This window comes from Vitis vinifera, chromosome 9 (genome assembly GCF_030704535.1).
Source record: "Vitis vinifera cultivar Pinot Noir 40024 chromosome 9, ASM3070453v1".
NCBI classification, from domain to species: Eukaryota; Viridiplantae; Streptophyta; class Magnoliopsida; order Vitales; family Vitaceae; genus Vitis; species Vitis vinifera.
The window spans coordinates 4,860,585-4,877,016 of NC_081813.1; the positions used below are offsets into that span (position 1 = coordinate 4,860,585).

Genomic DNA, 16,432 nt, shown 5'->3' on the forward strand with positions numbered 1-16,432 from the left:
TCAAATTTGAAGGAATTTCTACTTCGGTTCTCCAATTTAGTAACATACTTCACCTTTTCTTTTATTTATTTGTTACATTTTAATTTTACATTTATTATTTTTAGCATAATATTTTATCAATAATTCTAATTATGGCAAGTGGTTCTTGTTTTTCATCTAATGCATGTGATAGCAAAAAATTTACTTCAAATATATGGAATTTTTTTTATAGAATAGAAATAAATTTAGAAAATAATAAAAAAGAAATAAAAGCAAAATGTAAAATTTGTAACAAACTTCTTAGTGGTGGCTTAAATGCAGGTACAAGTCATTTAAAAAGGCATCATGAAAATTGTAAAACTAAAAATAATATAGATATTAGAAATTACATGCAATTAGGTAAAGATGAAAGTGAAAATTTAAAAACATTTTTTTATGATGAATCTTATTGTTGTGAAGAAATGATTGGTTATATAATAAGAGCAGAACAACATTTCAATTTCACTAGTTCGCCATTACCACCAAGAGATAATGATTAAAATATTTTACTAAATGTATGTCATATTTTTATTTTTATTTTTATGGTTGAAAAGTACAAATGATTGACAAATAAGTAGGTGTCAACCTAGTTAGGATGTATTTATTTTGTAGTAATGTAAACTTTTCCCACATTTTCAAATGTAATGTATACATTCAATGAATAAAATAGTTAACAATGAATATTTTTATTAGTGTAACATTTTCTATTTTTTGAATTTTTTTTTTAATATATATATATATATATATTTAAAAGTGGCGGGCCGGGCCGGGCCTAATTTGGGGCCCATGGCCCGGCCCATCTAGAAATGGGCTCTGGCCGGGCCGCGGGCCGTAGGCTTTTTGGAGACCCTTGATTACATGAGTGAATTCTTCCACAACCAACCTCCTCAAGCCTTGAAGAATGAATTTGATGTTTGGAACACATTTAGGGTCTCTTGGTTTTATCATTAAAATATATATATATATATATATATATATATATATATATATATATATATGATTAAAATTAGACAAAAATTTACATATTTTTAAAATTATTTAATTTTTATAAAAAAAAAGTTATATATATATATATAAAGGCTTAAACTAGTATATAAAAATAATTTATTAATTTTAAATATATTTTTTAAGGTTATATTTGGTTCTAAAAAATTAAGAGAAATGTGATGAAAAAAATAAAAAGAAAAGTAAGAAGGTAGAAAAAGTGAAAAATAAGAAAATATTTATGTTATATTTGGCTCAAAGTAATTAAAAAAGAAAAAAAGTATTAAGAAAAATAATTGTTTTATGTTTAGTTTTACTATCCAAAATATGCAATATATATATATATATAATTAAAATTAATGTAATTTTAAATTATTTAATATTTATATAGAAATTTAAAAAAAAAATTAAATGAACTTAAAGTGCCATAAAAATAATTTATTAATTTTTAGTTACAGTAGAGTTTGAAGATAAATATAAGGAAAAAAAAAGGAAAAAAAATCATAAATAATTTTTATGTGGTATTTTAAACTCATTTAACTTATTTTAACTCTATTGTATAAATATTAAATAATTTTATAAATTTTTAATTAATTTTAATTACATATTATACTGTTTAGCGAATTTTATAGTGGAACCCAACATACAGAAAACAATTTTTCTAAATATTTTTCTCTTTCCTCATCATTACTTTTCCTTTCCTAATGTCTTTTTCCTCTCTATTTTTTTTCGCCCGTATCTTCCAAGAACCAACCAAACACAGCCTTAGGATCTTCATCTTTTTATTCATCATTTGGGTTGAGAAAACTAAATCACACAATCATATACACGAGTGAAATATAATTAACTTATAAATTGTAGTAAAAGAATTGAATCTACTTCCCTATACAAACAGAGAGGAAAATTGGACTTCCTACCAATTATTAGCATTCCTCTACTATCACATTATTCATGATTTATCCATAACAGAAGCCAGTGCAGATTACATCTACAAGAGACCAAAACTGGGCTTCATACTAATTCTTCAAAAGAAAATGTGGTTGCCAACTTAACTAAAAAGGATTCCTCCCCTCATCGATTTCGATGACAAGAAGTCGCTTCAGGTCCGACCCGTTTGGTCCTTCAGAGTAGAGTGTGGGAAGGTAAGCATTGTATGCTGGTAGATAGCGCGAAACAAAGTCTTGTACCTGCAAAAACCCCAAAAACCAGAACCTGAGTTTTGACAGTTCTTCCAACAATCGAAAATGATTGATGGTAGGAAACATGAAGGATGTTCTTGAATCAAATGGATATGGTATGGGATACACACCTCCTCATCAGACATTCCGGGTTTGCCTTCTGCCCTCATAGCAATCTCTGCCTGCAATTTTTTTGCAGGGATGGTTAATGAAGTAGGTGATATGGAATAAGAGTTCTTAGAGAGGAATAGAACATATAGCTGTTGTGAGAGTATGCCAATGCAGTAGCTAACCTGCAATCGCCATTCATAGACACAGCTCGGGTCCTTGATCTTGATAACAATCCACACCTTTATGAACTTGTCCCATGCATCATAATAAGCTTCCAGATTTTTATTTACCGTCTCCAGCTGAAAAATTAAGAATTAACTTGAACTTGAGCCCCAAAAACTCCTACTACAAGGATGCCATAATGGTAGAATGATTCTGCTAAAGTGGAAAATGTTGGAACTCTGTTCTCTTGGTTCTAACCTGGGGATCAACGCTTTTGACAAATTCTGCTGGAAGGGGTTTGAAACCAAGCATCCAACCTTCAAAGAGAACCGCCTAAACAACCACGCGGATATAAATTGTTGGCAGCAACAAAATTTTCAAAATTTTCCAACATAGGGAATTGAAGTAGAGCAGGAAACCAAACACCCAATCTTCACATACAAACCAATTATTTTTTAAAATAGTAAATTGAATATCCTCTCACCGTTAATGGCCCTTCAACCTCTGGCCATGTTGAAGGATCGGCCCTGTCACCCTTCCCTTTGTAGGCAGACTATATAAGAGAACAAATTTGCATAAGCAACCTTGATATCTCAAAGGAATTGAGAAACAAGTGGAATTGATAATTTCGTGGCACACATACCTTGTCATACCGAGGAAGCTTCATCTTCATTCCTGGATAGTTTTAACACAATTCATGTTATACCTCAGATGAAAATGGACTAAAAAGAATGGGGAATTGTAAAATGCTTCAGAAATGAGTGAGGGGGAATCTCACCTTCTTTAGTCAATTTACTTATAGCTGTCAGTGTTTCAATAGAGAGGGAAAGATCATGGCTACCAGCATTTCCACGTAGCTAAAACAAGGAAAAGAGAAAAGGAAAAGATGATTTAAATTATCTGGTTAAGTTACAAATGGCCCACCATCTCTATTGAATTGATAAATATCTCAAGACTATGTGCATTGCTACCTCCAGAAGTGCATTCCCAGGATTCTCTTCTCTTAGTTTAGCCTACACTCAACAAAAATTTGTATCAAGAAATGGCAACACAAACAAGAAAAATGAATCAAGAAATGGCAACACAAACAAGAAAAACAGGCAAGTGCCAAAACTCCCTACAACATACCTGACCCTCTGCTGTCAAATAGAAATCATCTATGGATATTGTTGCAGTCTTCCTGCGATTTGAATGGGTCAGAAGTTCCAAATTTTCTTTCTTTTTTCTTGGATTGTCACAAAAAACTTAAAAATCAATTGCTTGCATTCATAAATTTCATTGGTCTGCAACATACCTGCCCGTCACGTTGAAAAGATGATTTAGAGCAAAGACAAGGGTAGTCTTCCCACAACCTTGTGGTGCACTAAAACCAATCTGCATTACAAAAAATATGTCAGCACAATAATGCAGAAACCGCAGGTTGATAGATAGCTATGCTTGTCAAGAAAATTTCTGAACATCAAAAAAAGGAGGGAAAGGGGATTTAAAATTTAAACATTATGGGTGTACCACTAAAGGAGGGATTTCGTCCCCATCTTTGTACATGGATCTGTGTTGAGAAATCTGATCTTCACACCAAAAGAAGACTGGTATGTAGTAGTGATAGAACCTAGCCTTCTGAGGAATTGTGAGGTACAATTCATTGAGCTGAAACAATCTAGATAGGTATGAGCCATATGCTAACCACTTGTCTATGGATTCAGCCACCATTTCTTTGGTCAGACCTAATTTGTCCATAAGGGGACCTGAGCATATAAATTCAAAAAGGTCCTGCACAGAGGAAACTTCTGCAGGTGTTTTGGGTAAAGCCGAATACAATGGACCCTGCTTCCTCCCATTGTTTGCATTGGTGTCACAACACATTGACTTTTCTTGCATCCACGAGGAGCCATGGCCCATAGGAAAAATCCCTGAGCATAGAAAAAGAAAAGAGCAAATGCATTAGCTCAGTGTTGAACAGAACCACAAAGTGCAACTGCAATCAATAACTCCCCAAAATGTGGATATTGATCAAATGTAAATCAATCTGATTTCATACCATTACAAATATTGTTATCATTCTAGGTGATGCACCAACAAATCTGTACCATGGCCAATTTTTTAGCATAACAGTAAGAGCTTGTTCGACAGTGCTTTTAGAAAACACTTCTAGCATAAAAAGCGTTTTTGAAAAATAATCAAATGTATGATAAAATTCAGAAAGCACTTTTAAAAAGTTAAAAAATCATTTATACAGCTTTCCCCAAAACACTTCTACAGAAAACACTTCAACAAAAAAATATTTCAAATAGAAACACTCCCAAATGCACTCTAAATAGCCCCAAGAATTCCACACATTACATATTCAAACTCAATCACCTTATGCAAGCTTTTCTACTTCTATATGCTATTCCTATTTTTGTAATCTAAGAAAAAGATGGCCTTAAAAATCTGATAAAATAGAAAAATAATTACGAGTGTCAATTACATAAGATACAGAGCACAATGTTAAACATCAAAGACGACAAAATAAAGAAAGTGATAAAACCCATGTTGATTCTTTGGCAAATCAAGCCATTAGCTAAGTCTATGTGGGTCTTAGAAAAAGCTGCAACAGGAAAAAGGGATTGAATTGGCGGACCCAAGTAGAAGGAGATAAGGTTTTGTTGAGTTGAATATTTTAGCAGTATGACTGAATGAGCAACCCCCTTTAAACTGCCTCAAATTCCACAAAATGAAAGCAATTTACAAATCTTTTATGCCGACAAAATATTAAAAAAGGACCCAGTAATCAAAGCATTGAAAAAATAAAAGAAACGTGAATACTCGAATACCCATCAATCTTCCATTGCAATCCCAAAGCAGAAATACATTAACCCTCCGTTTGCAGAGGAAATGAAAAAAAAAAATTCTAATCCCCTATTCATGTTGCTTTGGATTTCATGAAAAAGCCAAGTCAACCAGCCCAAGTTTACTCTCATTAATCTCAGTCAGTTGGAGCCTTCGGTGTTCCTAGGTCCCAAACAATGAAAAAACCAAGTCTCGAAGTGAAAATTTCTATCCCTGTCCCTACACTTTCCCAGCAACCAAACAAAACGTGAAGGCCTAACACCTAAGGAAAATCAAATTACAGACAAATATCATAATTTTACAAAAAAAAAAAAAAAAACCCATAACCCACGAAACCAAAACAAACATTTGCATAAACCCACCACTTGGTTCTCAAAAAATTACAGAAAAAAAAAAAATCAACACTTAGTAATTATCGACTTTCCTCCATTTTCCCACAAACCAAACAGGGATAATGCAAAGAAAAACCAAAAAAAAAAAAGAGGGAGAGAGAGAGATGTACCTGGGTTAGAGGAGTAGGTAGGCATGTGAGAGAGCTTGGAAGAAGCATTAGATTTGGAGAGTGAAGAGAGAGAGGAGAAGACGGAAACATCATATTTAGAAAAAAATTTATATTTGCAAAGTGTATTGTTGTTATAGAAAGTGTTTAAAGGAGTCATCCATGGAGGTGTCGTCGTGGGGTTTGATAATATATTCAATATCTCCATTCTCATCTCTTTGCTTTCTCTCTCTAGTTTCTCTCTCTAAAAAACTTTTTGTCTCCCGTGCCTCTCTTCCACAAAATGGGGCTAGACCTTGTTCACAGTTGAGCCACCCGTACAGTCCTTTCGGCATCTTTGGCTCCCCTCTACAAAATCTTATACGCTATTATATTTATATTTTATATATATGTAAAAGATAACGTTTTGAAAAATAAGGTTTTGTTTGATAATTAGTTTCAAAAATAATTTTTGAGAATAATTTTGATATTTGTAGAATAAAAATCTGCTTTGATATCTTTAATATTTTTAAATATGTTTTAAAATATAAATTTCATATTATTTTATTTTTAATTATTTTATATGTTTATATAATTATTTTTTAAAATAGTATTTAAAAAATAAATAAAAACAACTTAAAAAAATTAAAAAAATTTATCTGAAAATATCAATTTTTCTATTTAAAAACATAAAATAATTTTTGGGTTATGTTTTCCTGTTGTTTTATTTTGATAAACAGAAAACGTTTTTCAAAAACAAGTGCAAACAAACCCTAATTCTTATAAAAAATGGTTTTTGAAAATAATTTTAAACAATAATTATCTAATGGTTTCTATAATAAAAAAAATTGTTCATGAACTTAATAGTATTTTTTGTGTAATTTGTATATCTATCTTTTAAAAATAATTAAAATATGTTTTCATAAATGAAAAATTTACGAAACAAAAACTAATTACCAAACATGTTAGTAAGTTCAATTAAAACAATTAAAAGAAAAAATAGGTTATAAACCCTAAAAATTAAGGAAAAGCAAATGAAATGAGAAGTAAAGAAATTACAATTTGGGTGCTTTTAATTATTTTTAAGGAATAAAATAATTTTAAATTAAAATCCCTCTTTAATTACAACTACCTTTAATTTTTTTAGTGTAAATACAATTAAAAAGATATTTTTTAATTTTTAATCTCCATTATTTAAATTAATTTTCCTTATATTAACCCTAATCTAAAAATATTTTTAATTAGTTTTAATTGTATTGGACTTTTGTTTTTTTTCGTATTTCATATAGTAAAATTCTCCCAAAGCTGGCTCCACGCCTAAGTAATACAATTGGTTGCAAGGGTAACGCCATGACCACCACCCACCTTTGCATTCGGAAGTGACAACTGATTTAACTTTTTAACGACCGCCCATCTTTCGATTTGGAAGTGACAGCTGACGAGTGTTTCATTGGACACAAGTTGTTTTAACAAAGACAATTTTGATTCAGGATGGATAATGCCCCGTCATCAAGCCTATCGAAGATGTAAAATTCAGTGGGAAGGTTAATAAACGTTTATAATCGAAAAGCCAAAATCAGTAACACCATGATACTACCTGCTACTGCAACAATTCAGATTCCCCATTTCTTTCCCTCCCTCAGGTCAGTGCCAAATGGGGAGAATGTGTGGTAGCGGATAATCTTGATCAGGACAAAAGTATTAGCAGATATGCCAGGTGCGCGGAGGTCGGGTTTGGAGCGGGTGGTGTATGTTGGTTAGAAGAACGCATTGAAGTCAGCGCTGGTGTATGACGTGGCAAAGGATGAGTGGGCTCCACTGCCTGACATGGCAAGGGAGCGCAGTATTCCACCGTGGTAAGTTTCATGTCATCGGCGGGTGCTGCACGTACGGAGATGCAAGGCAGGTTCGAGAGGAGCGCGGAAGCCTTCGATTTTGCCAACTGGGAGTGGGACAAGGCAGAGGAGGATTTCCTGGAAGACAGCACGTGCCCGAGGACCTGCGTGGACGGTGGTGACATGGGGATGTACATGTGTCATGCGGGTGAGGCGGTGGCACTGCAGGACTCCAGATGGCAGACAGTAGACAAATTGCTAGCTGAGATTCGCCACACAGCTTACATGACAGCATGGGAGGGGAAGCTGTTAGTGAGCATTGGTGAAGCCCATGTGGCGTACATGTTGGATTTGAAGAGTCGCAGGTGGAGGAAATTGGTGGCGCCGGAGGAGTTTTGTGGTCATGTTCAGTCAGGTTGCTGTTTGGAGATCTAAATGCTCCGGAATGAAAAATGAGAAATTCTAGTCTATGTTATACTTCCACCTTGTTCATCAACTTTCTTTTCAATCACAATCATAATAAGAAAAATCACCATTAACAACCTCAAATGTTAAAATCAACCAGTTTTTCTCACAAAACATTTCAATCACAAACAATACACTTGACAGTGGGATATCAAACTCAAGGAAGTAAGCGGTGCTCTGGTATATGAACCAAAGCATGTGGCTATGTTCATAGGATTATATCACATACACACACCATGAAATATCAATGCTCTGAGAATCAGCATTTGCGCCTCCCTGATGAAACATACCAGAGACCTCAGACCAAACCCAGATTCCAAGTAGAAGGAAAAAGAGCAGGACATCTCCAATCAGCAAAAACAGCAGCAACACAGTCTATATAAAGAAGATGAAAACCCGGCTGTTGCCAGAACTGCCCAACCCTGAATGCAACAAAAAGAGAAATGAAAAAAAGAAAATAGAAAAGCAAAAAGTGATCAGAGCCAACCAGATAGAGGTAACTTAACAATAGAAGAGAAAATACCCTTGTAACTTAACAAGGCAATAATTCTTTAATGGAATATCTATAGCTATAGTAGTTGTGAAACCCAGTTGTTCAGCTTGAAATATATGGAACTAAGATGAAAAGAAGTTGATCTGTTTCTGTTTATAGATTGAAATTGATCAAAAAAATTAAGACAAAGAAATAATATAGTTTAAAACTCTGAATTATTTTCAAGTTCTCAAGTAACCAACAGGGAATGTCATCCCATTTTGAAACAATAGACCTCCTTCAAAGTGCCATATGGGTGAACCTTTTATAACAATTATTTCACAAGGAACAACTAGAATTGAATTACCCATCCAAGATCTTGGAAGGGGAGGACCATGATATAGAAAGGGGTGTAGATTTGGCTTTGTTTGGATCTCAAAAGATTCAAAGCAACATAGAAGAGAAAGAAAATAAAAGGGAAAAAAATAGATTGAAAGTTATTAGGACTAGGCTGAAAATTATGGAAGTAATCTATACAGATCAAACATTGAAAGTTATTATGATGTTTGAAACTTTGATGCACTTTTGACATAGGTAAAGTAAAAATTTCCACAAAAGAATGAATAAGGAAAGAAAAGTATTTTTCAAATATAACATAAAAGTTAATTAATACCTGAAAGATGGATAAAAATTAATTTGATACCAGCTGTGCCTGCATATCATCGTCTATGTTGCCAGTTTCAGACTCCTCTGCAAAATATGCTTCAGCTTCGTGGACTTGGAAGTATGGAGTAAAACAGTCCTTGATGGTTTCATCTTTCCACTTCAACCGATTCCACCAATTTGTCCCTCCTTTAATTTTCTTAAGATTGTTGTTCGAAGTGTTGGAATCAAATGGGAGGCTCCTTAAGCTTTTGCAATCATACACCTTGATGATTTCAAGAGAGGGAAAGAGCAGAGGATGCTGGTAGATGCTCTTCAATCTTGGCAGTTTATTGAGCTTGAGGCATTTGAGCCTTGAGAATATGTCCGATTTTTCCACAATTTCATAAGCTCCATGATCATGGTGTAGTACTAGTTCTATTGATTTACAATTTTCAACATAAAGTACTTCTAGACATGAAGCATAAACAACCCACGTTAAGTCTAACAATTTTGAACAATTTTGTATTGTTATGTAACAAAGGCTGTAAAAGTATTGCTCCCTTGCAACATTGTAGTTCGAGAGACCAGTAACATCATTTTGTGTCATTTCTCTTTCCATACTTATTTTCACATCATCGCAATGGCGTACTTCAAGCTCCTGCAAATGCTCCATTCTTTTTAAAAATGAAGATGATAGTTCAAGTGTCATTACATCCCCCCATTTATGTAACAGTAGATCGCTTATACACCTCTGTAATTTGTGGCTTCTCTTTAATTTGTTCAATGAAAGAGCACTAGATATGGTGATTCGTATCTCACTGATGTCATTCAAGGACTCCAACTCCTCAAGCAAGGTTTCAACTCCACTGAAAATATTGGTATTCCACATGCTGAACAACTTTAAAGATGTGAGATTTGATATGAGGTCTTGTGGGATAGTTTCAAGGGATTGCAAATGATCCAGACGCAGAATCATCAAATTTTTCAAATTTTTTAGCTCAATGGGCAACTCTCTTATTCTTGTGGATGTCAAATTAAGATATCTCAAGTCATTCAATTCACCAATACTAGTAGGTAACTCACTTAAATTATAATTGGCTGACAAATCCAAAACTCTTATTAGAGGCATGAATTGAAAGAATCTACTTGGAAATTTCGTTAACTTAAGACATCTGTCCACAAATAGAGTCTTGAGATTGGGACACATCAATGTTTCAAGGAACTCAACATTCTGATCCCATAATGACATCTTCTCCGTTTTTTTTAATTTTGATATTTCTTGAGCTTCCTTCAGTCTAGAAAGATTATTGTATACTAAAATTTTGTTCTTTTCCTTCCCACATTCACAATATAACCACAAAGCCATGTCGTGGATCACATCATGCATCTTAACCCTTTGTTCTTTTGAGCCGCAACCCTCCAATAAACATGCATGCTTTAATTTTTTAATAATTTCATGCCCTTGATTACGCGCTTCATGTATGTCATGAGCTTCGCCCAAAAATCCCTCTCCTATCCAATATTCTATAAGGTTTTCATTATAAATCTCCCGATCTTCAGAGAATAAGGACCAATATGTAAAACAAGATTTGATGAAATTATCAGATAATCTATCATAACTGACTTTTAATCTATGAAACAATTCATCTTCCATACCCGAAATTTCAGCTGGAAATTTGCCCAAATCTTGTATTACCTTGTCCCAATTTGAGGGATCTTTCTCACCTGCCAAAGCTCGCCCAAGAGTAATCAAAGCCAGAGGTAAACCGTTGCACTCTTCAGCAACAATCTTTGCAAGCCTCGGTATATGTGGATTAGACTTTAATGTTTCTTCTCCTACCTTCTTCTGAAACAAAGTCCAAGCCGCTTCTAATGACAAACACTCCACTTTTATACTCTCCTGAGCTTGCATTTGGCGGCACATATCCTGTGAGCGGGTTGTGAAAACTATCTTCGACTTATTTTGAGCATCGGGATGGGGGACCCCCATTTCTAGGAGATCGAGTCGCTCCCAGATGTCATCCAACAGCAACACGAACTTCTTTGTTTTCAGAACTCTGGATATTTCTGCAGCCTTATGCTCCTTAGTGCTTTTAATTTCCCATATATCACGTGGGATTTGTAATTTATTCCAAATAACTTCCTGAATTTTTTCAATGTTGGGCGGTTTTGACACCACATCCCAAATCACAACATCAAAATCGCTGGATGTAGTGAGGAAGTCATTGTTGATTTTCTTCAAGAGGGTGGTTTTGCCCACACCTCCCATTCCATATAATCCCATAATTCCCACTTGTGGATCTTTGAGAAACCCACAGATTCTGTCGTACGCCAATTCTGAGCCCACAGTCTCCTCCATGGGCAGTTCATCTACTAGAGGACGAGGCAGCATCTCGGCTACAACATCGAAATGTCCTCTGCCCATTTGATCAGATACAGCAACCAGCTTTTCGCTTACTGCCTTCCCAATCTTGTAGCTAGACCAACAATTCCTGGGACAGCATCTGAGACATCTCTTCTGGATTTCTTGATCACCTCTTCGCAGAATTTCGTTAACTTCTTCCACCATTTCTTCTACTCTACGGATCCAGCCACCCACTTCCTTTCTGCGCCTCATCTGTCGTTGCTCTTCACCTTCAACCCTTGCCGTCACATCTTCATACAAGTTGTTGAGCTCCTCCATTTTCTGGCTCAAGGCTCGGAGATTTTTTTTCAGATCACGAATGTAGAGCGTATGCCTGGAGGTGTGATCATAGAAACAGGGGATCAGACCCGCGATTGAGTTGAGGAACTCCATAGCTTTCGGGAAATCAAAGGAAAAAAAGGACTGAAGTTGAGCCAAAGATAAAAGAAAGAGGGGATAGTTCGCCGTATATGGAGCAGATGAATCACTGCCCTTGTCAATCAAAAACCCCGGAGTTAAAACTTCAGTATAGGTAGCTATGCCACCACCTGCAAATATATTTTTGGAAGCATCAAGTGGGCTCTCATTATAATATTCAAAGATCTTTGGGAGAAGCAAAATTTGGTCCATCCAGCGATGATAATGCCATTGTTAATTTTATTTTACCCATTAACCAAGGGTCCACCACTTGGTAACTTTCTACTCTCTTCCCTCTTGATTCCAAGCTTTCTGTTGTATATGAATATCCTTAGTGGTGGTTTGCTTTTGTATTATAATAGGGGTGGGTATTTCAAGGTTGCCTAGGCCCATTGGATGGATTTGAAAAGTATAATTAAATCAAGGGTAGATTTGGGATTTTATTTTAAGACATATGGTCCATTTGATATTGTCTTTAAAAAGCACTTCCAGCTTAAAAAATATTTTTGAAGAAAAATCAAGTATTTAATAATATTTAATATGTTATTCTCTCAAAATCATTTTTTTTTAAAATACTTTCATTATTTTTAAAAAAAAATCATTTTGTGCAACGAGTTTTCAAATACAATATTTTGAAAATCTTATTAATTAGTTATTGAATTGAAAAATTATTGCATTAGACTTTTTTAATTGTACTTATGGTTAAGTAATTGAAACATGATATCCGCATGTCAATATGCTTATATAATTAATATATTATTAAAATTTAAAATGATATATGAAGTTAAAATTATATAAATAATTAAGATACTAAACAATGATACTTTTTTTTCCTTTTATTTTTTATATCTTTTAACATTATTTCTCATTTATTTACTTAGACTTCTATATATTTATGCCTTTTTTCTTTATAGGGATTGGTTTATGATGATCATACTTTGTTTTATACTAATTTGTGTAAAGTTTTTATTTTAGATTTAATTAAAATTTATTAATTAAATATGAATAATAACAAAAACTTGTAATTTTATTATTTAATATATTAATATTTCCAGTTTTACTAATATATATATATAACTAATATAATAATATATGCAATAAAATTTTTGTTATTTAATGTTATACTCATTATTTTAGTGTTTATATTATTATAATCATATAAAGACTTTTGTTCATGTTTATCTTAGAATTGAAGGTGGATAAATATAAAAATAAGATTGAATTAGTACGATTTGCTATCTAATTAGTCAAATTAGATGCTCCAATCTCATTCTCAAAACATTGTTCAAATGTGCTAAATTATCTTAAATATAAAAATTAGATATAAAATTATATTTATAATAATAAATAATAAATATTGTGTTTGAATTACAACAATAAATGCATTATATTCGAATTTTAAACTATGCTCAATAGTTTATTTTTTTAATTCTCTACTTAATAATTTTAGTTTTCGAATTTAATTAAAAAATTTTATATATAAGATTTCACTTTCAAATAATACCGACTAATTATAATTTTATCCTCGCGAAATTGATGGTAGCTCATTCTTCAATAAGAACAATAGTTAGGCAATGCAAATCCGTCTCATAAATTATAATTAATAATTTAAAGATAATATATGAATGCTAGCAACTTATGTTTATAAAGAATAGTAGGGGAATTAGAAGTTTTTTTTATCAGTCAAATAGAATTAATGGTTGTAACCTTTTATAACATCTAAATCAATCATACAAGACCACTTGATTATATATTTTTATTCTAAAAATATATATAAAATAAGGTAAAACAACATATTAACAACAAATTTTGTTAGCAAGCTTGAAAATGGAGCCAACAATACCCTCATTCAATTTCCCAACATAAAAATTAATTTAAAATCAGAAAATATAATATATATATATATATTGAAAGAATATTTTTCTTGATTGAGCTAAAACTTGAGTAACATGGGTAAAATGGGAAAAGTTTGAGGATACCACAGACAAGGGACAAAAATTTAGCCAAAGAGGAAAAGGGATGAGGGTTTGCAAGAAAGAGAGAAGAGAGTGGGGTTTGGTAATCCAAAGGGACTGAGTCCGGGGTCAAGTCAACCTGATGCAATACCCCACCACAAGATTTTTCAAGGGAGAAAGTTGGCTGAATGATGTGTAAAGATGGGTGACCAAATTATTGTGTCCCCCACAAAATTCTGTCAATAATTCAATGTATAGGCCCCACCATTTCTTTAATTTCTCCCTTCTTGACAAAGATGCGTATTGATGCCCCTTGAGTCTTGGCTCCAGGCCCTGTCTCCATGGTTTTATGCTTGCCTTCATTACCACTATATCATGCTGAAAATCATTATGATACCTACATGAAAGTATTGAATTGCATTTTTCAATGATATATAGAATTATATTTTTTTTCAATAGTAAATAATAAATAAAGCGCTTAAATTTGGATATCAATGATTTGATCAATTGGTTTTCAATAGTAAATTCTCTTTGAATAAATTTCAAAAGAAAAAAAACACCTTATTTTTTCAAACTTATTAAAATAAAATTCTCTCTGAATAAATTTAAATAAAAAAAATCCTCTCTTATCATTTTTTTATTTTTTATTTTTTAAATATCAAAATTATCCTTAATAAAATATATGGTATTCTTTTATGTATGAATTTTCATATTTTAAATACTTTTATACTGAAATTAAAATTTTTAAAAAATGGAAAGGTCATCAAAGGTCCGAGTAAACTTATCCTCGCATTAAAGAAAAAATTATTTGCAAAAATAATTTAAAATATTATAAAATTTGAATTTTTTTTTTAAAAAAAAGTTAGGAAGGATGGTTTGTCGAAGGTGAGTCAAAGGCCTAGCCTTTCCCTCGGCTTCCTTCTTCTCTAAACCTTCAACTATAATAAACCCACAAAACCTTCATCCCTCCCTTCAAATCTAAAACATCTTCAAGTTTTCTCTATAAATACACATTTTTGCTCACAATCTCATTTTGAACAATATTTTTATTTTTATATAAACAAAAATCAAACTTTTACAATTTTTTCATACTCATTTTTCCAATCCAAATAATCAACTAAGTAATCTCTTAACAATGTTTTAAAAAATCATTACAAGGAGTATTTATAATTAATAATATTCTCAGATTCCAAAATTGTTTCTTTTCACATTATTATGAATGTTGGAATTTATTTATTCTTCTTGGTTATTAAAGAACTTAGGAGTTTTCAAAATATGAAATTTCATTATTAAAAAAATAGAAGATATTTTATTTAGGGTAATTTTGACATTAAAAAAAAAAAAAGAGAAAGCCTTTGTCCGTTAAAAAAAAAAATTAATTTGAAGAGAATATTATTATGATAAACTTATAAAAGTAAGGTTTTTTTTAGAAAAAATAAATAATAAGAATGTTCACCTAAACATAATTTTATCCTTGTATAATTATGACTCAATTTTGGAAGCCTTTCATGCTAACGTCAATTAAGATGTGTGGGGCCTAATTATTATCCTAATGGTGATTGCCTTGACATAAATTCACCCTATGTAGAGATAGCATATAGATCAACCTTTACAATAAAGTCAACGTGGGGATTAGAAGGAGGGGTGGTAAACCCTTCTCCCGGGGGTTAAAAATGGCAGAACCTGTTAGACGAAATTTTGTATGTAAGGGAATTTTAAGTTAGGTTATGTTAAGGATTTTATACATGTAATTTGGTTATCCTAATTATGTTATGTTTAAGGTAGCCAACTTGGTTAGATCAATATATTAAGAGGGATAAAAAACAAAAAATGCAGAGAGAAAAACCTACAAGGTTGAGGCGTTTTGTGATTCTCTTGTAATCTTCATTTCGTCCTAGTGAAAATCTATAGCAGTTGCAAGTGGATGTAGCTCTCACATTGAGAATGAATTACTATAAATCTCATGTGTTCTTGTGTTTTATTTTTTGCATTCATTTATTGTCACTTTCAAAAATAGAATTATGATGTTTTAATCCTAACAACGTTTGCAATTATGACATGATTTTGTCAGCTTCAAAAATAGAATTATGAATTACTAGAAATTAATTTGATACCAGTTGTGCCTGCATATCATTGTCTATGTTGTCAGTTTCAGACTCCTCTGCAAAATATGCTTCAGCTTCGTGGACTTGGAAGTATGGAGTAAAACAGTCCTTGATGGTTTCATCTTTCCACCTCAACCGATTCCACCAATTTGTCCCCCCTTTAATTTTCTTAAGATTGTTGTTCAAAGTGTTGGAATCAAATGGGAGGCTCCTTAAGCTTTTGCAATCATACACCTTGATGATTTCAAGAGAGGGAAAGAGCAGAGGATGCTGGTAGATGCTCTTCAATCTTGGCAGTCTATTGAGCTTGAGGCATTTGAGCCTTGAGAATATGTCCGATTTTTCCACAATTTCATAAGCTCCATGATCATGGT

General features: G+C 32.6%; 3 protein-coding genes across 3 annotated transcripts; 1 reads left to right on the top strand and 2 right to left on the bottom strand.

Annotated features, from left to right (window-relative positions):
* Positions 1-1,827: 1,827 nt before the first annotated feature.
* LOC100253144 (D-glycerate 3-kinase, chloroplastic) lies at positions 1,828-6,139 on the bottom strand. Its single transcript, XM_002284910.4, has 12 exons — positions 5,785-6,139; positions 3,963-4,363; positions 3,748-3,827; positions 3,582-3,633; positions 3,425-3,466; positions 3,232-3,310; positions 3,097-3,128; positions 2,938-3,006; positions 2,712-2,786; positions 2,474-2,590; positions 2,312-2,362; positions 1,828-2,189 (listed from the first exon to the last, which is right to left on the bottom strand). The coding sequence occupies exons 1-12, from the start codon at positions 5,993-5,995 to the stop codon at positions 2,055-2,057; spliced, it is 1,344 nt and encodes a 447-aa protein (XP_002284946.2). The 5' UTR covers positions 5,996-6,139; the 3' UTR covers positions 1,828-2,054.
* A 1,331-nt stretch (positions 6,140-7,470) lies between these two features.
* LOC109123135 (F-box/kelch-repeat protein At1g80440) lies at positions 7,471-8,063 on the top strand. Its single transcript, XM_019222068.2, is given in 3 exon segments — positions 7,471-7,601; positions 7,603-7,645; positions 7,647-8,063. Coding segments are annotated over 3 exon segments (558 nt in total). The 3' UTR covers positions 8,031-8,063.
* A 48-nt stretch (positions 8,064-8,111) lies between these two features.
* On the bottom strand, positions 8,112-12,230 carry LOC132254257 (probable disease resistance protein At1g61300). The gene has a single exon (XM_059739517.1). The coding sequence runs from the start codon at positions 12,209-12,211 to the stop codon at positions 9,224-9,226; it is 2,988 nt and encodes a 995-aa protein (XP_059595500.1). The 5' UTR covers positions 12,212-12,230; the 3' UTR covers positions 8,112-9,223.
* Positions 12,231-16,432: the final 4,202 nt, after the last annotated feature.